Source organism: Hirsutella rhossiliensis (assembly GCF_020360975.1).
Source record: "Hirsutella rhossiliensis strain HR02 chromosome Unknown scaffold00005, whole genome shotgun sequence".
NCBI lineage: Eukaryota > Fungi > Ascomycota > Sordariomycetes > Hypocreales > Ophiocordycipitaceae > Hirsutella > Hirsutella rhossiliensis.
In genome coordinates this window covers 545,073-568,802 of record NW_025408671.1, presented here as the reverse complement: position 1 = coordinate 568,802, position 23,730 = coordinate 545,073, and the positions used below count along the sequence as shown (strand labels likewise).

The 23,730-nt window shown below is 57.4% G+C and overlaps 3 protein-coding genes and 1 non-coding gene across 4 annotated transcripts; 2 read left to right on the top strand and 2 right to left on the bottom strand.

The window, feature by feature from the left end:
- Positions 1-7,043: 7,043 nt before the first annotated feature.
- On the bottom strand, positions 7,044-8,981 carry HRG_05263 (pyridine nucleotide-disulfide oxidoreductase domain-containing protein; the record flags this gene model as incomplete). The annotated part of the gene is made up of 2 exons (XM_044863734.1): positions 7,044-7,895; positions 7,974-8,981. The coding sequence occupies 2 exons, from the start codon at positions 8,979-8,981 to the stop codon at positions 7,044-7,046; spliced, it is 1,860 nt and encodes a 619-aa protein (XP_044720266.1).
- Positions 8,982-9,753: 772 nt separating this feature from the next.
- Positions 9,754-11,077, top strand: HRG_05262 (putative cyclase domain-containing protein; the record flags this gene model as incomplete). The annotated part of the gene is made up of 3 exons (XM_044863733.1): positions 9,754-9,947; positions 10,149-10,819; positions 10,902-11,077. The coding sequence occupies 3 exons, from the start codon at positions 9,754-9,756 to the stop codon at positions 11,075-11,077; spliced, it is 1,041 nt and encodes a 346-aa protein (XP_044720265.1).
- Positions 11,078-12,029: 952 nt separating this feature from the next.
- On the top strand, positions 12,030-12,101 carry HRG_12099. The gene has a single exon. It is a non-coding gene; the product is annotated as a tRNA-Gly (tRNA).
- Positions 12,102-13,570: 1,469 nt separating this feature from the next.
- HRG_05261 (RNA recognition motif domain-containing protein) lies at positions 13,571-14,941 on the bottom strand (the record flags this gene model as incomplete). Its single annotated transcript, XM_044863732.1, has 5 exons — positions 13,571-14,126; positions 14,187-14,453; positions 14,512-14,652; positions 14,726-14,833; positions 14,886-14,941. The coding sequence occupies 5 exons, from the start codon at positions 14,939-14,941 to the stop codon at positions 13,571-13,573; spliced, it is 1,128 nt and encodes a 375-aa protein (XP_044720264.1).
- Positions 14,942-23,730: the final 8,789 nt, after the last annotated feature.

Below are 23,730 nucleotides of genomic sequence, written 5' to 3'. Positions count from 1 at the left end.
GTTGTCGCGAAGACCGTTGCGCCACGCAGGCAAAAATGTGGGATGGGCTGACGACCGTGTCTTTCCGACAGTAGAATTAACAGGTGGTCAATTGAGCGCGAATAACGCGTCTAAACGCGGCTAGTTGGCACAACATATCCTTATCATGCAGATGTTTCGGTACTTTCTGATCGGGCTAGTTTGTGTGGACAAGCAAGTAGCAGTCATATTGGGCTCGATGAGTAGATAAGTCCCTAACAGTCTCCAAATCGCGAGATGACGCAATTCGTGTCACGTCCAATTGTTCGCGCAGTATTGAGACGTTGAGGGATCTGAACGCGTTTTTCTAATCAGTTTGCCGGAGGCTGTTTAACGGTATAAGTCTTGTATTATATTTCAAAAATTTGGGCTGCCGAGCTTAATCTGTGCTTGAGATGTAGTTTTGCAAGTAGCAAATGACCGATCTATTTATTGCCTTCAGGATGATGTGGCATTTCTTGAGCAAATGTTAAGCACAGATATCGAGAGTTATATCACCCGAACCAGAAAATCCAGAACATTCGAGTGATACTACATTTAAATGGTGTGCATTATAAAATGGCACTGTTCATAAGCTTCATGGTTTTTTTGATACTCCGTATAGGGTGGCAAGACTGCTGAAACGGTGGGCGTATCAGGCACTGTTAGGGTCGTTATACCAACATATATGGACGCCCTAACTACCCCACTTCCAACCCACTGGGATTTTCCCAGTGGAGTGTGACGGCGGAATCCAACTGAAACACGCACAACAGACTTTTAAATACGCAGTGCGTCATCGCATGGGCGGCCGATTTCGAAGTTACCATGTCCGCGCGGGCGAACCCTTGCTCCTGTCAGAACGGTGGTTCTGTGGCGTGCCTAATGGGAAAGTGCATTGTGGAATCTATTGGTATTGTGGGAATCATGCTCGTCAATTGTATCTAGATCACACGGTCAGCATGTGGCCTTAGGGTCACGTGTGCGGCTGAGGCTTGCGTGGCTATATCTTCCACGCTGGCCTCTCCTCCTAGATAGAAGACAATCCTCATAGCATAATACGACACACCGGTTGAACGACGTTCCCAGTTTGTCTCATGCTCGAGCCCTGCCAACAGGTATGATGGGGGTCAAAGCAGCTTGTTTCTTGATGTGTACGTGTGTGTCTGCTTGTTGGAACGGCGCAGCAGGAAGGGCGGCATGGGTCACCTGCCAGGTCACGTGGGGCATTCAGCCGAGATTTCTGCGGGCCCAAAAGGGGCACATTCCTAGCCGGAAGGGGGCAACACACACATCGCCTTTACACACACACAGCCGTGCATATAGCTCCAATTGACCTCTTCTGTGTGCCCACTATCGTTGCCACCTTCCTCATTCGGACGAGCCGCAGAACCGCTGTTTCTGACACTGCTCAGAAAGAAAAGGGAGGCCCTTGGTGGGTGGCTTTGGGCATTAGCCCATTCCTCCCTGTATGCCCCCTTGGCTGGCAGCTGCGAAGCGGGGTGATCCTTTTTCACCGTATATTTCGACCATATCGCCATTCATTCAAGATTTTGATGAATGAATTGAATAAAGACTCCTGATTTTTGATTCATCGAATTTGAAGACCTTACCCGATTCGGCTTCATTCAATTCAAGGGTCCCGAGGCCGATTCGACTTCAAAATCTTCAAATATCAGCCCTAATGTGGCGGCAGCTTCATTGCCTCTCCTGGTGAGAATAGGTCGCGGAATTCTTTCAGCACTTCTGCCGGGACCTTCTCGCTCGGATCGACTGGCGGCTTCGGCTGAAGCGCCCTCTCTATATCCGACAAACTGATTGCATGAATCGAGATCGCGTTGCACTTCTTGCGTCTCTTTGCGCGTCGACACTCCGCCGTGAATACGGCTGCCGACACGAGTCTTGCGCTTCGAATCGCGCGTATCTTGGCGGGCTCTTCCTGCCCAATGAGGCGTATCGTCACACCTGCCCTCCCATGGTACATTCGCTGCTTGGCAGCATCGTACACGACGTGATTTCTCTCCATCCAAGGCCGGCCGAGGAACATGTCCTGGCCCAGGCTTGGGATCACGTATGCAAAGACACGTTCGTCAAATCCAGCTGTCTCGACCACAACAGCCACGACCCTGGGGATATGACACTCTTCGCTGACTCTGAGAATCCCCAATTTCTCGTGGTTTCGAGTCGACGAAGGGTATCCGCAGCTTCCGAACAAGGGCTTCGTCGATCACGGCATAGCAGTCACATCCACAGTCGACAAGGGCGCGTATTCGATAGCCTCGGTTTACCCGCGCGTTGACTAATACAGTCCGACTATTCATTCGTGGCTTGAACGCTTCCCAGTCCCGGATGTCTGCCTTTGCAGGCCCCGGCGCCCGCTTTCGCCCGGGGCTAGTCTTTCCCGCCGACTCGTCCTCACTGGATGCTGCGGTTGATTCCGAATCATCTGCGGCATCGGGCTTCTTCATGCGCGCAGCTTTAGGTCGCTGTTGCTTCCTTCGCCAGGAAAGACCACCTGGGCTGGGCAGTCCACGATAAGATGATCCGTCCGACCACAGCGATAGCAGCGGCGCTCATCCTTCGGCTTCTTATCGACATGTCGACGACCCTTCGACTCGTGGCCAATACGGTTGATGTCCGTCATCTTAACATCTCCGTCGGGGTCCTCCGGTTCCTCCTGGGTCGTTGCCTTGGTAGCTGTTGAGGCGTCCGCTCAGTCGACGTCGGCTGCCTACCGGGTTTCAGTCTCTCCAATCTGCCCGCAATTTCCTGAACTCTCGCAAGCCATCCCTGGTAGTCGTCGGGTAGGACGGCTGTGACCAAACTCTCTTGGAGGCGTGCATTTATTGCGTTCTCTAGAAATACGATCTTTGCACTGTCCGGCCAGTCTGCTCCCCCGGCTTCAGCTAATGCCTGTTCGAATCGGGGAAGGAAGGACGCGAGAGGTTGGTCTTCGCGCTGCCGCATAGTTCTCAGCGTGGCAGCAGCGCGGGATTGGATGTTGCTGTCCTGGTAGGTTCGGTCGAGGTATCGCATGAACTCTTGGGGTCGTAGCTACCCCAGGGCCTCCCGCGGCGTAAAAGGTAGCGACCACTTGCTGTGGTCGCTCGTCCAAACATGAGTTGATGAGGTACCAAAGTTCGCGATTTCCACTGTAGTAGTGTGCATCAAGGTCCAGCTTGTCTCGCATCTGCCTGGCCCAGGCGGAGTAGCTCTTCCGTGAGCCGTCATACTTGGGTGGGTTGGGCAACGGTTTCCGCATTCCAGTACCGCAGGTTTTGGGAGGGCGTGCCCAAGCCAGGCGTGCTCTCGCCCAATCCTCGTGCCACTGGCGGCGATTGCAAGTCGGCGCTCTGCGGCTGCGCTCGCCCGAGTTGCTCCATCAGCAAGGAAAGTTGGTCCTGTAGAGGGCTGAGAGTCGCATTGACCGCTTCTTGAATGCGTTGGTCAATCCATTGCTGCTGGAGACTTGGGCTCTCACTCTGCTGGTCCATCCTGACGAGCAGTCTGCAGCTTGCGGTATTTAGAAGGAGCTCTAGATATGTGAAAGGCTGGCCCGGAGTTTATTCAACAAGCAGGTGCCTAGGTGTTGTCTATCTAGAGCTAGGAGGAAAGAAGCTGAACTCGAGGCGTAGCCTCGAGTGCGAGCTTATATTGCCCTTCTCGGAATGTTCTCGCAGCTTCTGGGTCCGCGGAGCGGGGCCGGTGTTGCCACCGGAGCACGACCCACCGGACCCGGTACAACCGGGTCCACCAGCCGGGCACAGCCCGTGACACATGCAAACGATACGAACGAACCCTCCCGACCGTCATATCCCACAAGCCAACGCTCCAGTCTGCCGAGACAGCATCTGCCTGCCTGCTCCTCTTCCCGCCGAGACGACCGGAATAAATCGAGTCCATTGAGCAAGGACACATATATGGGGGGCTGGTGATCCAGTTACCACCAATGCCAGTGCAGTCTTCCAGGCTGCCGTGAGCAGTTCGAGGCTCCCGTTGCAGATATTGGTGCACGGATTCTCCAACACTGGGCCCACCGACACTTTGTTTTTCTGTTTGAAAACGCACGAGCGGAGGCCTCGCCCCAGGGTCTCAGCTCTTCGTTTCTCCTCGCTACAGTCTATAGAATGCTTGAATACCTGAACAATATCATGAATGGTCTCTCCTTGGTCGTGGGTGCAGATACGCGGGAAAAGGGGGCTGGCGAATGGCTGGCATCGCCCCGTCAACCGCTCCCACATCCGCGGAGAAGCGAGCTCAAGGTTTATGGCCTGCTGCAAGTGCCACGTCATGAGTGGCTTGAGCTGCCGGCTCTTACTCGTGCCCCAGCCCTGGTGCTTCTGCAATTTGCGTGTGTGTGTTCTCCTCCGTTTAGCTCTATGTAGGGTAGGCGGCATTGGCTTCGGTTGACGAGCTCTCGCATTGCTTGCTCTCTCGTGGCAGGCTCCAAGGATAGAAAATGTTCGGCACATGGCCATGTCCAAGGGGGAGTGTTGTGGCACGTTCAGGAGCAATGATGGAGTCGTTTGAATTTGGAAGAGGCGCCTTATTCTTGATGGTCCTGGAGGCGATGAAACTGTTATTTGAAAAGGAAAAGCCCCATGGCAGTGCAGGCTCGGAGTGCCCTCCTTGACCATGGGGCGCGGCAGTTTCCCCCATCTCGTTGATGCTTGCAGGGAAGAAATCTCGCTTTTCGAGGCCGCGGGACAATAAGGCGGAGCAGACCCCTTGCAGTGGAACTTGCAAGTAAGCAAACATTGGCTTCTAAGGGGCAAATTCGAGGGAGCTTGCACGATGTGTGCCATCAAGTTTGAACCCAACTCTCGAGGAAAAGAAGCTGCTGCTGGGCACGCCGATGAGGCCAGCATTTCAAACCTCTGTGGATGAAGAGGACCAGAAATTTTCTTCGAATTAACAAAAGGAGCGGTCTGATGCAGGGCCTACGGGTGGCCAGAACCCGGCCAGCCCCAGCTCGTCTGTGTTCCCTGACTGCATGTGCTGTAGAATCGGCCAGATGCTGGAGCAGGGATGCGCAAACAAATCACCAACTGCACCAAAACCCCTATGTCCTGTCTCTACCCGCATTCTCTGTGCTCGGCTGCATACAGCATCGTCGTGTACGACACGGGTCAACGCGCTGTACCGCCATCCTCCGATCCCAAACATTCCGACACGGCTCCATCACCTGCTGACAGGGTCTCGGTGATGCCCTCCTCCTGATTCTGGTGCCTGTACTGTGTCCAGCTCGGCTGCTGGTCAGTTCAAAAAAATCAAGGGGCTACTTCTCTCGAAACACTCTTCTGACCGTGCCACTCGTTCGGTGCGCCAGATTTTGCTACACAAGAGCAGGAAAATTCGGAAAAGACGTGAAGAGATACACGCAACACCAACTTCATCACCGCCATCTGCCGTCCGTGGCGAGCTGCCGGCCTTTCAGTACGCGCTCTCAGCCCCTTTTCTTCCGACAGTGTGGAGAGCCAAGAAAATTGTACCTCGTGGTGTTCTGGACGGCGCTGGGCAACAACAAACGGAGACATGAGCGGCAAGATGCGACGATGTTTCTTCGAGACGCCAGGTTCAGCTTGGCTGCTCCTCATCGACTCGCAAGACGACTACAAAATCAAATAACCAAGAAAGCAGCGAGGCGGAGCATCCAGCAGAGATCACAAGTTCACAGGTGCGTTTCCTGGCCATGCAAATGGCTAATTCTGGGGACCTCCGAGGGCCAGGCCTTGCTCTGCCAGCCTCAGGGGAGACCAGCACAGCCAGTGAGCGAGTGCCAACTTTGGATCTGCCCACGGCTCCAGGTCCATATTTGCAAAGAATTGCTTCAGGTTTTGTCGACAGATTTCAACTACCAACCCAGCTGGGCCTGCTGTGCCTTGCTGCTGCAAAACAAGCCCTCCCCAAGTTTGTCACGGTTCTCTTAACGAATACCCCAGCTTTTCTACGGTCTCGAACGAAGCTTGAAGCGAGGAGCTGACCAAATTGAATGGTTTCTTCCGATAACAGTAAGTGTTCTGCTCTGTATTGATTTGTGTCTTGGTTTCAGTTCCATGATGTTGGCCTTTGATTTATGACCAGGTTTCGATTTCGCCACACCAGTAGCTCTCGACGAAGCCCGACCAGAGACGTGCAGAGCTGACTCCACGCTCCCACTACATGTAGTTCTACGTGCTACTGCGGTCGACGGACGAAATAGCTATACTTGGAGAGTTTGTCGAGGAGACTGGCAAAAGAAAAATACAGTGCTGGCGGCAATGGGGGCCTGTTCTTGTTGAAGGCGAAATCTACTTGGGCGGTCGAGTAGTTCTGAGCCTGGTGCAAAAGATGTTCAATAGTACTCTTCTGCTTCCATGACGGGCCCGTGCGAGCAGCATTACCCCAATCGTTTTGCTGGCTCGGCTGTTGAGGGAAACCTCGAGCTGAACTGGCATCCATGCCGTCAACGCGAGAGCCATTCACTCCAAACGAGGGACCTATAGAGCCGGGGTGTCTTCTTCAAGGCCCAGAGACAAAGTAGCCTGCTGTCGGCTCCTGTTTGGACAAGCAGCATAGGGCCACTGTTACTCTTGGGAGCCTTGGGGAGAGTGCCTTTGTCCAAGAGTGCAGTCTACACGGCTGCAGCACGAGTCGACATTGATGACAGTGCATGCTCTTGCAAGGCGTATATTGCTCCAATCTTCAGATAGGAAAGAGAGTGCCGGACGCATGCGAGCCTAGAGACTCTTGCTTATTTGTTTAAAAACGAGGCCCGGGGAGCCTTGGCGGTAACGACCGGATATTTGTTTGATATTCTGCGAGCGAGATTTCTAGTCACCGACGCAAACCATGTTCTGCCCGGCGAGAAGAGTGCCCAGCTATTGTTGGAGCTGGTCATCCACTGAAAAGCGTTGCTTCCTGCGTCCGAACCGCAGAGTTCCCATCGCTCTCTCCGCTACAGCCATGGACGTCTCCTGTGCCCACGAGCACTTTGAAGTCGATCTGCAGGCAGCACCACTTGAGCGCGAAGATCCCCTATCTAGGCCGCCGGGTTCAACATCGACTCAACCACAGCCGCCCCCCGACGAGCCCACAGTCAAACCCTGCATGCTCCCCTCGCGCCGCCAGCGCTCCAAGACACGCTCATACTCGATGATGCCGAGCGGATACGGCGACGCACGCGCCCCCTTGGCAGCCTCGTCGGGCGAGCGGTGCGCCGCGTCGCTCTCGTTGTTGATATAGCCAGGTCCGCAGACGGCAACGGGCGCCATCCACGTCGCCCGCCTCACAATCCGCGCCGTCCAGTCGGCCTCGGCCTGCTCCGTCGCCTCGACGGTGACGCGGCCGCCGTCCACGCCGTCTCTCTCTGCGCGCGCAACGGCCTCGGACAAGACGTGGGCCGCGTGGCGGGCCAGCACGTCCTGGACGCCGGCGTAGTTCCCCGAGGCGCCGGCCTGCGCCGGCCCCGTGAGGATGAGGTTGGGGAAGCCGTGCGTCAGCATGCCGTGGAGGGTGCTGGCGCCGTCGTCGTGCCACTTGCGGGCGAGCTCGACGCCGCCCCGGCCCGTGACGGTCGTGTTGGACCGGCTGCTGGGCTCGACCATGGCGACGGCCGGGGAGCGGAAGCCCGTGGCCAGGACGATGATGTCGAGCTCGTACTCGCGGCCCGCGGCCACGATGCCCGCGCGGGTGAAGCGCTCGATGCCCTTGGCGGCCGACGTGTCGACGAGGCTGACGTGGTCCAGGTTAAAGGCCTCGAGATAGTCGTCGTGGAAGCACGGCCGCTTGCACCACGACGGATACCACGCCTTGAGCGCCTCGGCCGCCGCCCGGTCCTTGGTGACGACCTGGTCCACCCTCGTGCGCAGGCGCTCCATGCGAGGGGCGTGCGCCTCGGCCACGACATCGGGCACGCGCTGCAGGGCCACGGGCTCGTCGTGAGGCCCGCCGACGAGGTGCTTGTATGTGCGCATCAGGGACCAGGCGTCGCCGACCAAGTTCTCGTCGATGGGGTACCCGCTGATCAGCCCGTTCCAGTTGTCGATGCGTGCCTTTTGCCAGCCCGGACGCGCCGTCATGGCCCGCCAGGCCTCCGTGTCCGTCTCGCGCTGGCCGCGCTCGTCGACGGCCGACGGCGTGCGCTGGAAGACGACGAGGCGGCCCGCCCACTTGGCCAGCTCCGGGACCAGCTGCACGGCCGTGGCGCCGGTGCCGACGACGCCGACGCGCTTGCCCGCGAGGCCCGCGAGGGTCCAGTCGTCGGGCGAGCCGCCGCTGACGGCGTAGTCCCAGCGGCCCGTGTGCATCATGGGGCCGGCAAAGTCGTCGATGCCGGGCACCTGGGGCGCCTTGGGGTGGTTGAGGACGCCGCCGGCGAGGACGACGAACTGGGCGCGCACCGCCACGTCGACTTCGCGACCGCTCCGGCCGCGAACCTGGCGCAGGACAACGCTCCAGCGGCCGGCGTCGTGGTCCCAGGCGAGGGAGCGGGCGCGGGTGCGGAAGACGGCCTGGTCGGCGAGGCGCCAGCGGGCGGCAACGGCCTCGGCGTGGCGCCGCAGCTCGGGCCCGTAGGAGAAGCGGTGCGCCGGCACATGGCCCGTCTCCTCGAGCAGCGGCATGTACATGGCGCTCTCGACGTCGCACATGAGCCCCGGGTAGCGGTTCCAGTACCAGGTGCCGCCGAAGCCGCCGGCCGGGTCGACGATGCGCACGTCGGCGGGCGCGAAGCCGGCCTCGACAATGCGGACGGCGTGGACGAGGCCGCCGTAGCCGGCGCCGAGGACCAGGACCCGGACGTCGTCGCCGTCGGCGAGGCCCGGGGGGCGGGCGTCGAGGGCGTCGTGGTCGGCCCAGGGGTCCTGGGCCAGGCCGGCGAGGCGGCTCGACGAGGGGGAAAGGCCGAGTTCGAGGTACTGGGCATCTCCGTCTGGGCGCAGCCGCTTGTTCTTTTCCGCTTGGTACCGGCTGGCGATGGTGGCCAGGTCAGGGGCCCCGGCCATGGCTGTGGATGATTGGCACGGGCTGGTGAGCTGCAGAGGGATGGCGGTTGATGGCGGTGAATTAGGGGGAGCACTCTTACATGGAGATGGTCGGGCCCATCCATCATGACCGCATGCACTCAGCGCTCTAGGGCTGTTCTAATGCACCATCACCACATCCTCGTCATCATCATGGGACACGGGGTCCATAGACTCCATCCATACAACAAACCATTGAATATGCACAGCACGCACCTTGCCCGTCCACCCAATCGGCGACTCATGTTTGATTCTTGCGTCGACCATTGAGGCCAACGATGGCCAGCGCCACTAGACAGTGATGACGGCTTTGCATTCAGATCTCTTCTCCGCACTGGAAGCAGCTCGGCAACGCCAGAGGAGCAGGGGGTCCGCCTCTGCATCTCGGGTTCCTCGGCCGAGCCTCGTTTCTCCGCCAGAAGAAGAATTGGAACAGTAAACGCCCGTTGCTCGACTTGACTCTGTATTTAGAATGAATCTACATGTCAATGCCCATATAGTTGACTTCTTCCAACGTGAACCCCTGAGGGGCCTCACGCAGCATGTTGACCCTGCATAAATAGACTCTTTCTCATATTCGCATGCACACTACAGGTAATGCATGTCCCATGATGTAGGCTCTACTGAATGGCACTGCCGATTGATGCCTGGCCATTTTTGCTCGTTTCCTGCTGTTTGTTGCCGCAAACACCCAACCACGACACCCTCAGACATTCAACACCCACAGACTCGTCCCTTGACTCAACTCAAAGCCATGACGCTCGAACCCTCGTCGTACCCAGATTTCGACGACCTGCCCAAGGTCGAGGGCATGCCGCAGGGCTGTGCCTGGGGCGTCTTTGATCGCGACGGGCAAAAGGACCTCGTCGGCACGCTCAACTTTCTCACCCCGGCCGTCGTCAAGGCCGCCGCCGCAGAGGTCAAGGACGGGGTGTCCATTTCTCTCAAGTAAGATCAAGGACGTGTAGGATGGGATTTTCTCATGGACCTCCTCCTCCCCTTCCTCTCTCCTCCTCCTCCTCCTCCTCCTCCTCTCTCCTCCTCTTCTCTCCTCCTCTTCTCTCCTCTTCTTCATACTCTTTCCTCCCCTTTCACGATACCGCTACAAAGACTGCCCGAATACGGCCAAACACCGCCAACACATCCCAGTTGGCCCCTCGACGGCCTCGCCAAGCTAGGCATCCCCGGCCGCAAACCCCCCCGGCACACCGTCCTCTACCTCCCCGACACCATGCCCGGCATCCCCCCCGAGGCCAGCAGCTGGGACGACGAGCTCGACTTCAACACGCAGTCCAGCAGCCAGTGGGACAGCCTGTGCCACGTCCAGCACCTCCCCTCGGGCCTCGCCTACAACGGCCTCCGCCCCGACGCGCGCGCCCTCGCCGCCGCCTCCACCGCCGAAAACGACATGCCTACCCTCGACCACTGGCACGCCCGCGGCGCCCTCGCCGGCCGCGGCGTCCTGCTCGACTATGCCGCCTTTGCCCGCGACACGGGCCTCTCCTTTGGCCCCTTTGACGGCACCGCCATCTCCGTCGCCCAGCTCGAGGCCTGCGCCCGCCACTTTGCTGTCGACTTCCGCCCGGGCGACGTCCTCGTCGTCCGCACCGGCGCCACCGAGTTCGTCGACGGCCTCTCCCAGCAAGAGGCCGCCCGCGTGGCCCACACCTTTCCCCGCCTCAGCGGCATCGAGGGCTCCCCGGAGATGGCCAGGTGGCTCTGGAACAAGCGCTTCACCGCCGCCGCATCCGACAGCGTCGCCCTCGAAGTCTTCCCGCCCATCAATCCCGACGGCACGCGTGCCGGGATGGAGAACCCAGGTACCATCGCATTCATATGCTGCGAGCCCCTGGAAGAAGTCGAGGAGAGGAATACATGAGCTGACCAGGACTTGACTTGTAGTTCTCCACCATTACATGCTCGGCCTGTTTGGCATGCCCATAGGCGAGCTCTGGGACCTCGGCAAGCTGTCGCAATACTGCCAAAAGACCAAGCGCTACTCGTTTATGATTACCTCGGCTCCTCTGAACCACCCGTGCCTCATTGCCTCGCCCCCAAACGCTCTCGCCATCTTCTAGACGCGACAGTCAAGCTGGACAGGACAGAGACAAGCTGCGGGTGAGAGTAGCAGAACAAAAGGGTAGATCTTAGTTCCAGACACGTGTGCGTATTGTCTGCAGACTCTTCAATCTCCAGCCTCAATAGAGGCGTAGTGTATCCAACATGTCCCTCCTCTCTTACTTACCGAGGATCTCGAGACTCGGTAGTTTTGTCTCGTAAACTCGAGCAGCCCGGGAGCTTTTCGTGCTGTGTCTTTTCTCCCGCTGCATGTACAGGCCCCGAATCCGAAGACCCAAGGGGCCATCCGCAATCACCTGTCCAAGCGTGCGTTTCTGCAGCACAAGAGCTGGGGCTGCGAACACCCTTATTCCGTGCCTTTGGGTCAGAAGGGCATAAACGTGCCAGGCCAGAACGTCGAGCAGTGAGGCATACCCCTACATTTGCCAGCCGAGGAGCGTAGCGTATTGTGCTGTGCAGGAGAAAATAGGTTCCTTGAAGGCCTGACTCGAGACGTTGCCTTTCCGTACTCGATTCATCTCCGTCCGAGTCCTCTGTCAAGCTCATCCCGCCTCGACCAATTCCGACCAGTTCTATAGGAGAAACTTCCTTCCCTCTTGAAGCGGTGCCAAGGGTATTGGTGGTGACACTTCAAGCAGCCCTCGCACACAGACTGAGAAGTGCACATGCCCGTCCTGTCGCTGCTTGACTCTGGCCGCGAGGAAGACCGGGCCGCGACAGTCCGAGACGTTTCGGAGCAGCTGTTGGTGCATACTTGGCGTGAGTTTCACTGCCGGCATACAGGCGGCGCCGGCGTTGAAACACCAGTCCAACCTTGACGCTGGGAGCACCTGTTTTTGCCTTTTTGAAGTCGTAGCGCATCTCCGAGGAGCTTGGGGCGGGGCAGCCAGAGAAAAGTGAGTTGCATGTACATATACCGCTGTACTCGACCGCAACTCAACAAGCGCAACAGCGTCGTTGGTCTAATGGTTAGGATTCAACTCTTCCAAAGTTGAGGTTCGGATTCGATTTCCGGACGACGCATTCTTTTGCTGCCCTCATCCCTTTTTGGATTATTTTCAGCCGCCATTTTTCTATACTTGCACTGCCTTCTTGTCAAAGAGCATCTAAACCTCGCCTTGTTTTTTGTTGGTTTTTTCACGTCCTTGCAGGCAGTAATTGAGAAACACCCGTCGCCTGGTTCCTAGATCCATCAGAAACTTGAGGCCTCGGCCCAAGAAATAGGGCATTAAACACGTGGACACTGTGGGTCAGAGACGACACCCTTGCACTCGGCTTCGGCTCGAGACGGCTTCACCTGTCGAGCACGAAAGGACAACACAGCACAATCAATACTGGGCTGTCGAAGCAGCCGTGGTCTTGGTATGCTTCCACTGGGCCCCCTTGTAAGTTGCAACTTCTCTTCAACGAACTCGTTCGAGCAAAGCGTTCAACTCTCCCGGGTGGTATATCATCATCGCACGCGACAAAAAGAGTCCATCAGTCCCAACGACATGTCCCGACATGTCCAAGCCCGACGCAACACCCTTGGGCCTCGCAGCGTACTGTTTAAAGCCGCCGTCGCCTTGGCTTTCTGCCCCCAGCCAGCCTTCCCTCAGCCCAGCGTCAATGCCCGCAGGAGACCGGCCTCGACGCCTACGCCTGCCAAAAACTCCAAAGCTCTCATCATCCCAGCGAGCGCAAATCATCACTTCGTTGTCTTCATCAGCAATCCAAAGAAGGCGAGGTCAAAAATACACAAGGCAGGTTCCACGCAACAAGTGGAGGACAGGCCGGCAGCGCAACCAACCTGGAGCAGCAAACGCTCTCGCAGCCGGACAGGTTTGCAAGACAGTAGGCCGACCGTCTTCCAACCCGCTCGAGAGCTGGCTGTGACGAACGACCATGACCATAAGTGCCGAAAAGCAGGCTCACGGTGCGCGTGAGCAAGCCCCAACTAAACCGCACCCAGCAAGTAAACCGTGACTTGGACTCGAGGACCATCACATCGGGAGAGCTACTGACGCACTGGGCAGCCCGAGGCAAGACAAGCAACAGCATCGAAGCAACTGCAAATCGCGGGCGCAAGACAAACATCACAAGAATAAACACGCACGCTAAGCAAGAAGCCACGGCCGAGGGCAGCAAAAAGCATGTTTTAACTGGGGTGACAAAAGAAAAAAAAAGCCGCAACCGTTGAAATTGACTGATGACAATCCACCAGGGGACTAAAATCTCCAACGCCGGTCATAATCGACTCAAGAAAATCGAGAGCGTTGTATCATGGTGACGAGCAGAGCAATGCTGGTATGAGATAAATCAGTCCCAACGCCTCAACGTCACGCCAGGCAAAGGCCTTCGTAGATTGGGCCACCAAGAACAAAAGAACGTCGTAAAAACGAGCTCCCCCAACATGCGCTTGGGTCTGGCCGTTCGAGCCGGGCGTCAACGAGCCAGGTCATTTACTGCAAAGCATGTCAGTCGTCTAAACACACTTCATCCTGGGCAGCCCATCATACCTGGGGAGGGCCAGCGGGGCCGGGTGGTCCCGGGGGTCCCTGAAGGCCAGGAGCCGGAGCGCCAAAGTGTTGGGGGCCATAGGGGCCTGGGCCGTGGCCTGGCATGCCCATGTAATGAGGCGGCGGGGGAGCGGGTCGGTAAGGGGTGCCGACGCCCGAGTTGTTCTGAGACCGGCCCCAGCTGAGACGCACGCGCGAGTTGCCAATCGGGTAGCCCTGCATCTGGTTGATGGCCATCTCAGCGGCGTGACGGTGCACAAACTGGACAAAGCCGCAGCCCTTGCCGGGTGGAATCTTGACGTATGTTATCTCGCCAAAGCCTTGGAAGAAGGAGCGGAGTTCGTCCTCGGTCACGTAGCCCGAAAGCCCGCCGACAAAGACGGTCGTGTTGTTGGGGTCCGTGAACTGGTTCATCTGCGTGGCAGGGTTATAGCCGCCGTACGGAAAGCCCTGCATTCCACCACCCCACATCTGTTGCTGCTGGGGCATGCCGCCGCCTCCCATCATGGGCCCGCCGTGGTGGCCGTGCCCACCGAACCCGTGGTTGCCGCTGAGGACAGGGAGTAAGCTCGTGCTGCGAAAGGTCGGGGATGCTCCATGCCACACGTACCGGTTCTTGGGCGTAGCGGTAGAGATCCTCATAGGTCTGTTACCACAGTACACACCCTGCATTTCAACGAGCGCGCGCTGCTGGTCGTTTTCGTCCGAGAAGCGAACAAAGCCATAGCCGCGGCTCTGGCCCGACATGGCGTCCGTCATAATCTTGGCAGACTTGCAAGACGGGAAGCGGGCCTGGAACAGAGAGACCAGGACGTATTCGTTGACCTCGGGGCCCAGATCACCCACAAAGATGCTATACTCGGGACCACGGTCGTCTCTGCAGCAAGAGGTCAGCCGGTCAGCGCAGCCAGGCAGTCGAAACAAGAAGAGCATACCGTCTATCGACAAGTCCGCCACCCGAGGCCCAGTTGAGCTTGAACTGGCGTGAGCTGTTGGGAACAGGAGTGCCGTTCAAAGTGAGAGCCTTGTTGGCGGAGTCGGGAGTCGGAAACTCAACAAAGCAGTAGCCGGCGTTTCTGTACGTCGTCTTAGTCGCCTTTGACTCGGGCAGCGGGGCGCATGGCCGAGGGCCGCGGACTGTCGACTTACCCAGAGTTCTTGTCGCGAATGACCTTAACATTGACAGTCTCGCCTGCAGCCGATAGGAAGACGCCTTTGATGAAGTTCTCATCCATCCAGGGTTCAAGCTCGCCCATCCTGAAGCGCAGCGTCAGCGACCTGCAACATGGCAACTCCGTAGATCGCTTACCAGAGCGTAGTCTTTTGCTGATCCTGGCCGCCTGGGGGCGGTGCAACAGCCGACATGTCAGTTGCCGGTGGGGTGCCGTTGGGAAAAGACATCTTGTTGCAGTATACTCAAGTTGCGTGAAGGGATCGAGAAGCTGATCTGGATGGTATATCAACAATCGGCGACCTCGACGAAGATGGTCTCTGGTGGATCTGCGAGAAGGCCTTGGTTAGCAGTCTCGATCGGGGCGTGAAGTGACGGTCGATCAATCAGGCCCCGCAGTAATAATATGGCGAGTCGTGATAGCTTTGTTACCTGGGGCCGCCCAGGACTCCGCAACAATAGGAGAATAGGGAGCCAGCAAAGCGAAAACTTTCCGGCGCACACAAAAACTAGGATCGGCGAGGACAAGTCTGGAGCACGTAACACGGCCGCGACCATACCACTTTTGATCGACCGGCCTAGGGATCACCAACAGGCAGAGTGTTACTTACCGAATGACAAATCGAGGGGAGAGGGCGGAGAGGACAAGAACGGGCGATTATTCGACTACGTTCTGTATTTCCGCTTTGAAAGGAGCGGGTTGAGGCCTCTTGGGCGGTGTTGTCGGATACGAATACCGAGAGGAGAATCTGTGTCATGTGTCAGTTCGTTGCTCTACCCGTCTACGTGCTGCGAACTGCGGCTCTTTCAAACGCATTGAGGTTGCGTTTGACGGCCACAAGGATCGGTATACTAACCTACTGGAGCCTCTGGATGCTACGCGGTCGAATCGAAACGAAAATCGGAAGCGAATCGAAAAAGGCCGGTATCCAGACCCAATGCCGAGACCCAGTAGCGTAGTCGAAAGGCAAGCTGTCAAGACGCCGACACGCCGCGTTGGAAGTTGCAAGAGAGTGCGTCGAAATATTCCGCCGGTGGCCAAGCAACAGACAACAACGACAGTGTCCAAACGGTGACTGTCGAGATGAAGCTGGAACGGGATATTCCTTTGGTGATTGGAAACCGAACGCACGCGTTACCAGAGATTCCGAAGGAACGTGTGTAACAGCTGAAACGCTCTGAAAACCACTAGAACCTACTTTGACGGTTAGTATCAACGCCCATGATTTATTTCGAACTTTTCATGTGCTCTGTGCTCCAAAAGGCTCCAAGACATGGTAAAATGAACATGCGCTCAGGGTAGGGTTGATGTCAGTCCGGCGTGGCATCCATATTCGGCGGAATCTCAGTGCTGTGTGTATGGCCAGGCTGGATTCGGCCAGTCTGGGAGAGCTGCAGCCAGGACTACAGTTTGTCCAGGTGGAAAATATCAAGCGCAGGTGAGCATGATCCGATTCCCAACATGAAGAGGACTGCCAGCAGTTGGTTCTGATGCGTCCGAGCCGAATTATCCGCCAGGTCCAGGAAAGCGCCGGCACAGGAAACTTGCTATCCGGCGTCTGAGGTGTTTCCAGCGGACGGGGAGTAGGCAAGATCGTTCAGGAAGTATATCGTGTCGCTTTGAAGACAAGCATTGACGCATACTGTTGATGTGTGACCAGGCGAATCTATGGATACCGACAACTCGCGTTACCTGAGGCATCACGGCGATTGAATTTTGGGGACTGTCGATGAAGAGGTTTGAGACGGTCTGTTGCGAATCACGCCCCGCCCATGTAGGTGCTGGCTCCAACCACTCTGGAAGCGAGGGCTATGTGGCGACGTCTCGGTACGTCGAGCGACAGGGCGCGCCCATCGGCGTATGCCCATGACAGCAGGCGCGGAAGCGTGAAATGCTCTCCGGTCGATGCCGGAGAAGCGCAATTTCGGACCCATTTCCCCGTGTCGCCATGTCAAAATGGTTGATGCCTAGCATACCCGAGGTGAGGCGCTCAGATGATGCGTCTTGACGGCACGTGCGCGGCGGCGAGATGTCGGCTCAACGTCCGGGCGGCATCGAGGTTGATCGGTGTCGAGCCATGCTCAAGGCGCGCTCGATTCAGAGTGAATGGGTGCATGGCGCATGCGGCCTGATGTTGCGAAGAGGGCGAGTCGAGTCGCGGCGCACAAGGCACCGCCAACCCAGTGGAGGGGAACTGCTCCGTCGTCGCGGGCCGTGGCTAGGGTCCTCTGCGTGTTGAGACCTGTCGCAATGGGTCCAGGGCCGACGACTTCGCATGCGCACTCGAGCGTCTCGTTTGAAGGATTGACGTTGGCGATTTTGTCATTGCCATCGAGGGGTAGCACCGGCCAGAAGGAGATCTCAACCCGGAGGTGCAGGACGAGCCACGGACAGATGGGGAATCGAGAGCAATGATCAGTCGAGGGGGAAATGGAAAAGGATACTCACTTTTAGGCGCCGGCAAAAACAACCGTAACTCTCTCGGCCAACGTCCAAAACACGCGCAAAGGAAGAGTCGTGAGCGATGATGGGGGGTTTGAGGTGAGGAGGGAAGAAAAAAAGAAGAACGTGGGCCAGTGGAGCGGAAGGACGGACGAGCTTTTTTTTTTTTTTACACCTTCCCTGGCCAGTCGAGTCGTGACCGATAGGGTACTTGCTGCGACCCTCTCGATCTCTCGCTGTTGGGCAGGACACGCACAACAAGGCCCGCACTGCAAAGCCTGCACTGGGTCGCGCGCGGGAATCAGCTTAGGCGAAGGCAGGGTAAATTGTCGACGGGGGAGGGGGGTGGGCGTGCGGCGGGCTCGTCGACGAGGGGGGAGGCGTGTGTCTTGTCGGCGCCAGCCAAGGGTCTCCGATCTTTGGGCCGCTGACTCCGAGTTTTACTAATAAGGTTGGCGGTGTCGAGCTAGGCGTTGGCAACTGGCGCTTTAGTTTGTGTGTCTGCTCGAGAAGGAGAGACATACTGCCGATGAAGCAGGCGAATAGCTGCTCGCTCCTTGCGCATCCGCCTGCTGGGCAGCACGCTCTTGGAGGGCGGAGATGAACCAGTACACCAACAGCTATACACCGTGTCAACGGATGGGTCGATGTACTGTAGGTCACCCGTCTCGAGATCGGATGCCGTCGAAACAAGGGGGGGTGCTGGAGGGCTGCTTTGGTTGCGGGGAAGGGTCGAGAGCCGCAGGAGGGAGTCCCGAAGCGGAAACGACGCTGACGATGCGGACGGAGAGTGTCGAGCATGTACTTCTTTAATCGGCCGGAACTGGTGGGAGAGGGATGATGTCGAGGTCGTGCTGGATAATGGTTTTCACCGACTTCTTTGTGCGCAGACGACATGGGCTGCGATGGCCGTATACTGGATTCCGGGCTACGGGTACTTGGGAGCTGCTGTGGCTGTCACCGGTTCAGGTGTATATTCTGGAGCTTCCCGGGGCACTGCTTAGCGCCAGCCGGCTTGTGGCACAGCCACCCTACAGAAAACCCGGCGGGCCTACCCTATGTCAAGTCCTTATATTTGTCCAGCCGTGTCTGCGGATGGCCTACATCCTCCGACATCTCTCGAAGCCCTTGGAGACCGTCGCTGGCTTGTTCCAAGCGGTCGGCATCCATGTCATGTGGCTGTTTGCATCTCTGGCCGCGGGCTGTTCCAACAGCTGCTCTCCTTGCACACGGTCGCGGGCAACGCCTCCAGATCCATCACCTTTGCGGGCACAGTTGACCACTGCAGCATCCTGTGCCTCCAACACCAAGGTTCGGCCAGGCAGCGGGCACAGCCTGCAGCGAACATCGTGGCTTGTTTGCTCGACCATATGGACATGTCCGCCTGCGCTGGCAGCAACCCCGTCTGCCGGTCCAAACAGAGGGAGTCTGAACAGTCACAAGCCCCTGTGCCCAGTCATGGCATCTGGGAGATCCGCAGCGGCCGGTCCTGTTGTGCGGCGACGATCAACAACGCTGTTCGTGCGAGCTACCGCAACCACGCTGGCTCAAGATTGGGGGGGAGGAGGGGCAAAAGCTCGAGGGATGCGTCTTGCTAGGGCTGCCTTTTCTGCAAACAGAACGGACCAGAAAGGCAAAGGGAAATGGACGCCCTGACTAGCTCGTTCCTCTCGCAACATCCATCGACTGACTACACCTCCGGAAAATCATGGCTGCATCTTGGGCGTGGCACTGCTGTGCAAACTCTCCCGGACATTGCAAAGCACAAGAGTTTCGTCAACTGCAGCCTTGACCAACCAGCCAACAGCAAAGTAATCCGCTCAGGGCAAGTGTCCTCTAGCTTCAAAAGCCCGCCGGCGACATTTCGGGCCTACCGCGCCGTTTGCGGCCGGGCACCCTGTGTGGGCTCAAGCCGTCGCCGTCCTCTCTCCGGAGGCGTACGCGGCCGTCTCGAGACGTATGAAGACCCAGGGGTTCGACTGGGCGTCTTCAAGTCGGCACACATCGATATCCAACAACCACTCTCACCCACCGGTCATGGGCTCCTCGAGCTCATGGTACACAAACAAGCAGCACTGTGGCAACATCGACAGCGGCAGGCAAGGCTTTTAGACTTTGCAGGAATCAGTGGATCCCGGCGGGCCTGGCAAAAGCCAGACTGTCCCTATTTTCATACCTGCCGCCAAGGCCATGCTGGTACATACACTGGCTGTATCACATCTCAACAGCAAGCGGAGTGTCCCTATCCGACTGACGAGTGCACACTTCGCACAGGTCGCTGTCTCGCTCCGTTTTGTTGATCAGAAGTCGGCGTCTCGGGCTATTACAGTACATACAGTTGCTCTGCGACCGGTACGACGAGATCGAGCCAGCCAAGCATTGTCTCGGCTGTGCCAACGCTGCCCTGCATGTCTCTCCGGGCAGCCCCCTTGTCATATCCCTCTCTTACCAACTCGGCTTCCCTTGCCTGAATCGATATTTCTTTGCCCCTGCTCTAGCCGTTTCGTCTTATAACTCCACGCATGTATGTACTCTGCTCTGGCCACTGGAGGTGAGTCCGCTGCATGGAATGCAATCCCGCGTCGAGCCCACTCTTCACTTTCTTCAACAAGCGGAGGAGAAAAGAGCAGCTCGTCTGTTCCCCCCCCGTCGCACGGCCCATTGTCACTTGACGGCCCGATCCTCGCCAAATCGTTCCCCCGTGCTCTTTGATATGTCTCTGCGCTCCGTCGCCTGTGGGGGCCATCAAGTGTCTCGCACGAAATGACGCCGAGAGCCCTAGTCGCACCGCGGCCACGCCCTGTGCACCGTAGCACCGTGGGTACTACTCTGTACTTACCTGGACATCAGGAGCACAGGGTCCTGCACGCCGGAGTGTCGCGGCCAATGCGCTCAGTACAGACACATGCCATGCCAAAAGAGGTCAGGTCTCAACCCCTCATTTTGCGCACACTCGGCCTGCTCGGGATAGCTTCAGTCAGTGATCCAACCAGATGCCCCTTTCGCCATGTGGTGAAGCCCTGGCTGGCGGCGTCTGGTTGAGCCGAACCCCTCCCACCCAGACAGCCCGCGTCATTCCCTGTTTCTGATGCCAACGTTCGCACTCAACAACGACACTTCTGCGCACTTGGCGTCAAAGCGCATCTCGCCAGCCAACGAGCGAGAACGATCGTGTCTGGTACCTGATGGTTCTACCCACCCTTTCCCCCCCGCCAATTTCCATCCTCCCTACCGTGCATGGTGTGGGCACACGACTGCAAGGCCACCAACCACGCCGTTGTCTGCACATTTCGCTATGCAAGGCTCGATGGCCCAACCCAGGGCAGTGGAGCGATCTCGTTAATCATTAGCCGCAGGCGTGACCGCGTGCTGCGAGATACTGCACTATCAGAAATACCAGAGACAAATAAATGGCTGGCCTGGATAGAAGCAGGGCGGGCGACCACACGGGCCCCACAGGCACCCAAAAGCAGGGGTCGGGGCGGCCGACAACTGTGCACTCATCACTGATGGGCAGCCTGATTTTGGTCGCAAGGGTTTGCCAACATCATGGCAGATGACGAGATTTCGTCCCAAAGACTCGGATGATGACGCTTGTCAGAGGATCGACACCCAGACCCCTGCTCAGCCACGACGGCGTCAGCTGAAAAGCTGCCGGCTCGAAACATGGGCCCCCAAACACACTAACAACGGGGGGCATCTTTCGCAACTCAGGCCAAAGAAGAACCAGATGGATTGCTGGTATCTGACGAACTCGAACGGGTGCGCAGTTCCTGCGGCAGAAAGCCCTTCCGGTCACAATATGCCACACCCCCCAGCACGCCATAAGGGGAAGCACCCTAATTACCGAATATCCATCCCTTGGACCTCGCAGGTACATGCCGTATATGTACTCTTTGCTTCTGTCGGTGGCGTGTCTCTAGCCAGTGCGGGGGCCGCTCTCCCTCGCAACGCTCTTATTATGTGTCCTAAACCCCTTTGCTGGCTGCATCAACAAAGGTCACCTGGCCCAAGAGATGGGGGCCGAGGGAGAGACGAACACGCAATTGCGAGCGACAGGCCTCCCGTTGTTCGGAGTTGAAATCCGACATCGTGGTTGTGGTCCTCCTGTTCCTCGCCCCCGTGTAACTACTCGGAATAGTCCATCCGGCCCGCCGAGCAATGCTGTTGCATCGAGCTTGGGTTGAGAGGCAAAGTCCGGCTGCGTAACCAGCTTTCGGAGCAGACCACGGGTGCTGCAGAAGCGGAGAGCTGGGCCAAAGTCGTCGGCGCGGGAGCGGCGCGGGTAGCGAAACGTGCCGTTGGCCATTCGGCGTGATGTTGACGGCATCGAGCAAGGTTCTTTTGGCCGTGTCGCGCCGGTGCACAGGAGCCATTTCAAGGCAGCGCAGAAAACGCCATGTACGGCTGCTGGGGAGACGAAAAGTCTCGCATTATGCTTGCCAGATGCATCACTTGTGCCTATAGTGAGGAAGAATGTCTTAGGCGCTATCCAGACTGACAGCAACCAAGGGACATGATATTACTGCTGCTTTGGTGTAGAAAGCTTAGCCTGCCTACCTAGCTAACTGCATCCATCATAACCGAGTCTTCGTTCGAGACAGTGACCTGCACGTTATGCGCTCCCTCCCGAATTCTGTGCTCCCTCCGAATCTGCTGTAACGAAACGGGCCGAATTACCGGCTTTGAAAGCTTCAAATAGTGGATCGCATCACCATGAGACTTGACAACTGCACCAACATCCAGCAGTTCCTCGACAATAACGCATCCGCCGCCACCATGCTCGAGTGCGACGGCTTCCCAACCCCGGATCACAGGAGGATGCAGAGCGAATTCCCATGTTCCTCTCCAGGTTACAACAGCAGGCTGCCCGTCCCCCAATTGCCTCGTATCTGAAGAGCATCGCCGATCCCTCTCGTCCGTTCCATATCTTCATTGTTTCAAGTTTTGGCATCTTCATGGCCACTGCTGCTGCCTCCTGGAGCATGTCGCCGATCTCGCTCGGGCTCTCATCGGGCGGGAGTAGTCGTGAAGTAAGCACAAGCGAAGTCAGGTTGGGCCACTTCCAGGAGAGTTCGCAAGCATGGAAGAAATAGCTGGCATCCACCGGGAACGACGCTGAGAGATGTTCAAGCTTGAGACTGGCGTTGACCACCATTTGGCTAACACCAGAGTTCGGGACTCGAATATGTTCACAATCCGTAAAACTAGGTGGTTACTGTTGATTAAAGTTTTCGAAGAGCACGAGTCTCCGTAATTTGTTGGAAGCGAGCGACTCGAAAAGCGATCGGTAGGCTACATTAAAGACGAAGATTAGTAGGTGGTCCCCGGTCAACAAAATGGCATGGCAGAGAACAGCGAACGGTCGCAACAGTACTCACATTTGTCCGTCCACCTCGGCTGAGACTTATCCCATTCCCTCCAAGGCTCGTAGTGGATCTCCTGGAGTCTGGGAAGCCGGGCAAACATCTGTGCCAGCGATGTCGGCTTCCATCGTCGGCGGTTCTGCTGACGTAGAAGTATACCTGTTACTGCTGGGGCTGATGGCAGTTGCTGCCACCATTGGTTTTCCTGCTCGTCATCATTGAACGGTCCTTCGCCCATGATTTCCTCGAAAACTTTGTAGGTAGCATTGTCGGTCGGAGCGAAAGCTCGGCTGCCAGCAATCCAGCCATGCTAGTGGTGATCAACTTTGGCTACCATCGCCTGCTCTACGCATCGATTCCGGCCGCACTCGTCCGAAGGAGCATCAGGCCCAAAGGTCAGGTATTTGAACCAATGCTCTGAGTCGCTGGGCGAGTGAACGCTGACATCGAGCAGCAAGTCGCCGTTTGGCTCCCAGGTGCTAAGTGCTGAGAATAGATCCTGGAATGCTGTGGTGATGAGGATATTGTCCTTGTTGCTGACGCCCCATACTGCCGGATCTTGAGGTGCACACTCGGTGCAATCATACTCTTGGAGTTCCAAGCAAAGCCATATGTAGCCCACGAGAGCCCGATTGCGATGAACAGTCGAACCAAAATCGGCGAGGCGTGACGGTGTCAGTCTGATTCGGGCGAAGTTGTGCCGCTCGATGATCGTCTGCAACTCTCGCGACACTGACGAAGCGAGCCAAGCTGCAACCGTCCTGCGGTAAGACGTCGAGGATCACAAGCCGGGTCTCTGCGCGCAGGCAGTCCCAGGGGTCTTGTTGACTGTCATTAAAGACATTGGTGCCATATTCGTGAACAATGACAGGAAAGAGGGTCGATGCACTGCTTGAAGGAGGTCGTAAGGCGAGAGGCGATAAGAAAGAGCGGAAAGGTTGGTATTAAGGAGCTGTGAAGAAGAGAGATGAGCAGAGCAGCGATTTTTATTTGCAGACACCTTCTTGTAAGATCTCGGCCTGATTGCGCAGATTGAGCGTGTGACTCTTGCCGGCTGTGGTGCGCTTGAGCTTTTGAGTGAGCATGGTTCTGTAAAACTCTTAGCTCGCGCATTTTGCCGTGGAAAAAGAGACTGGGAATAGTGTCAAATTGCAACAGGGCTAGACATGCTGCT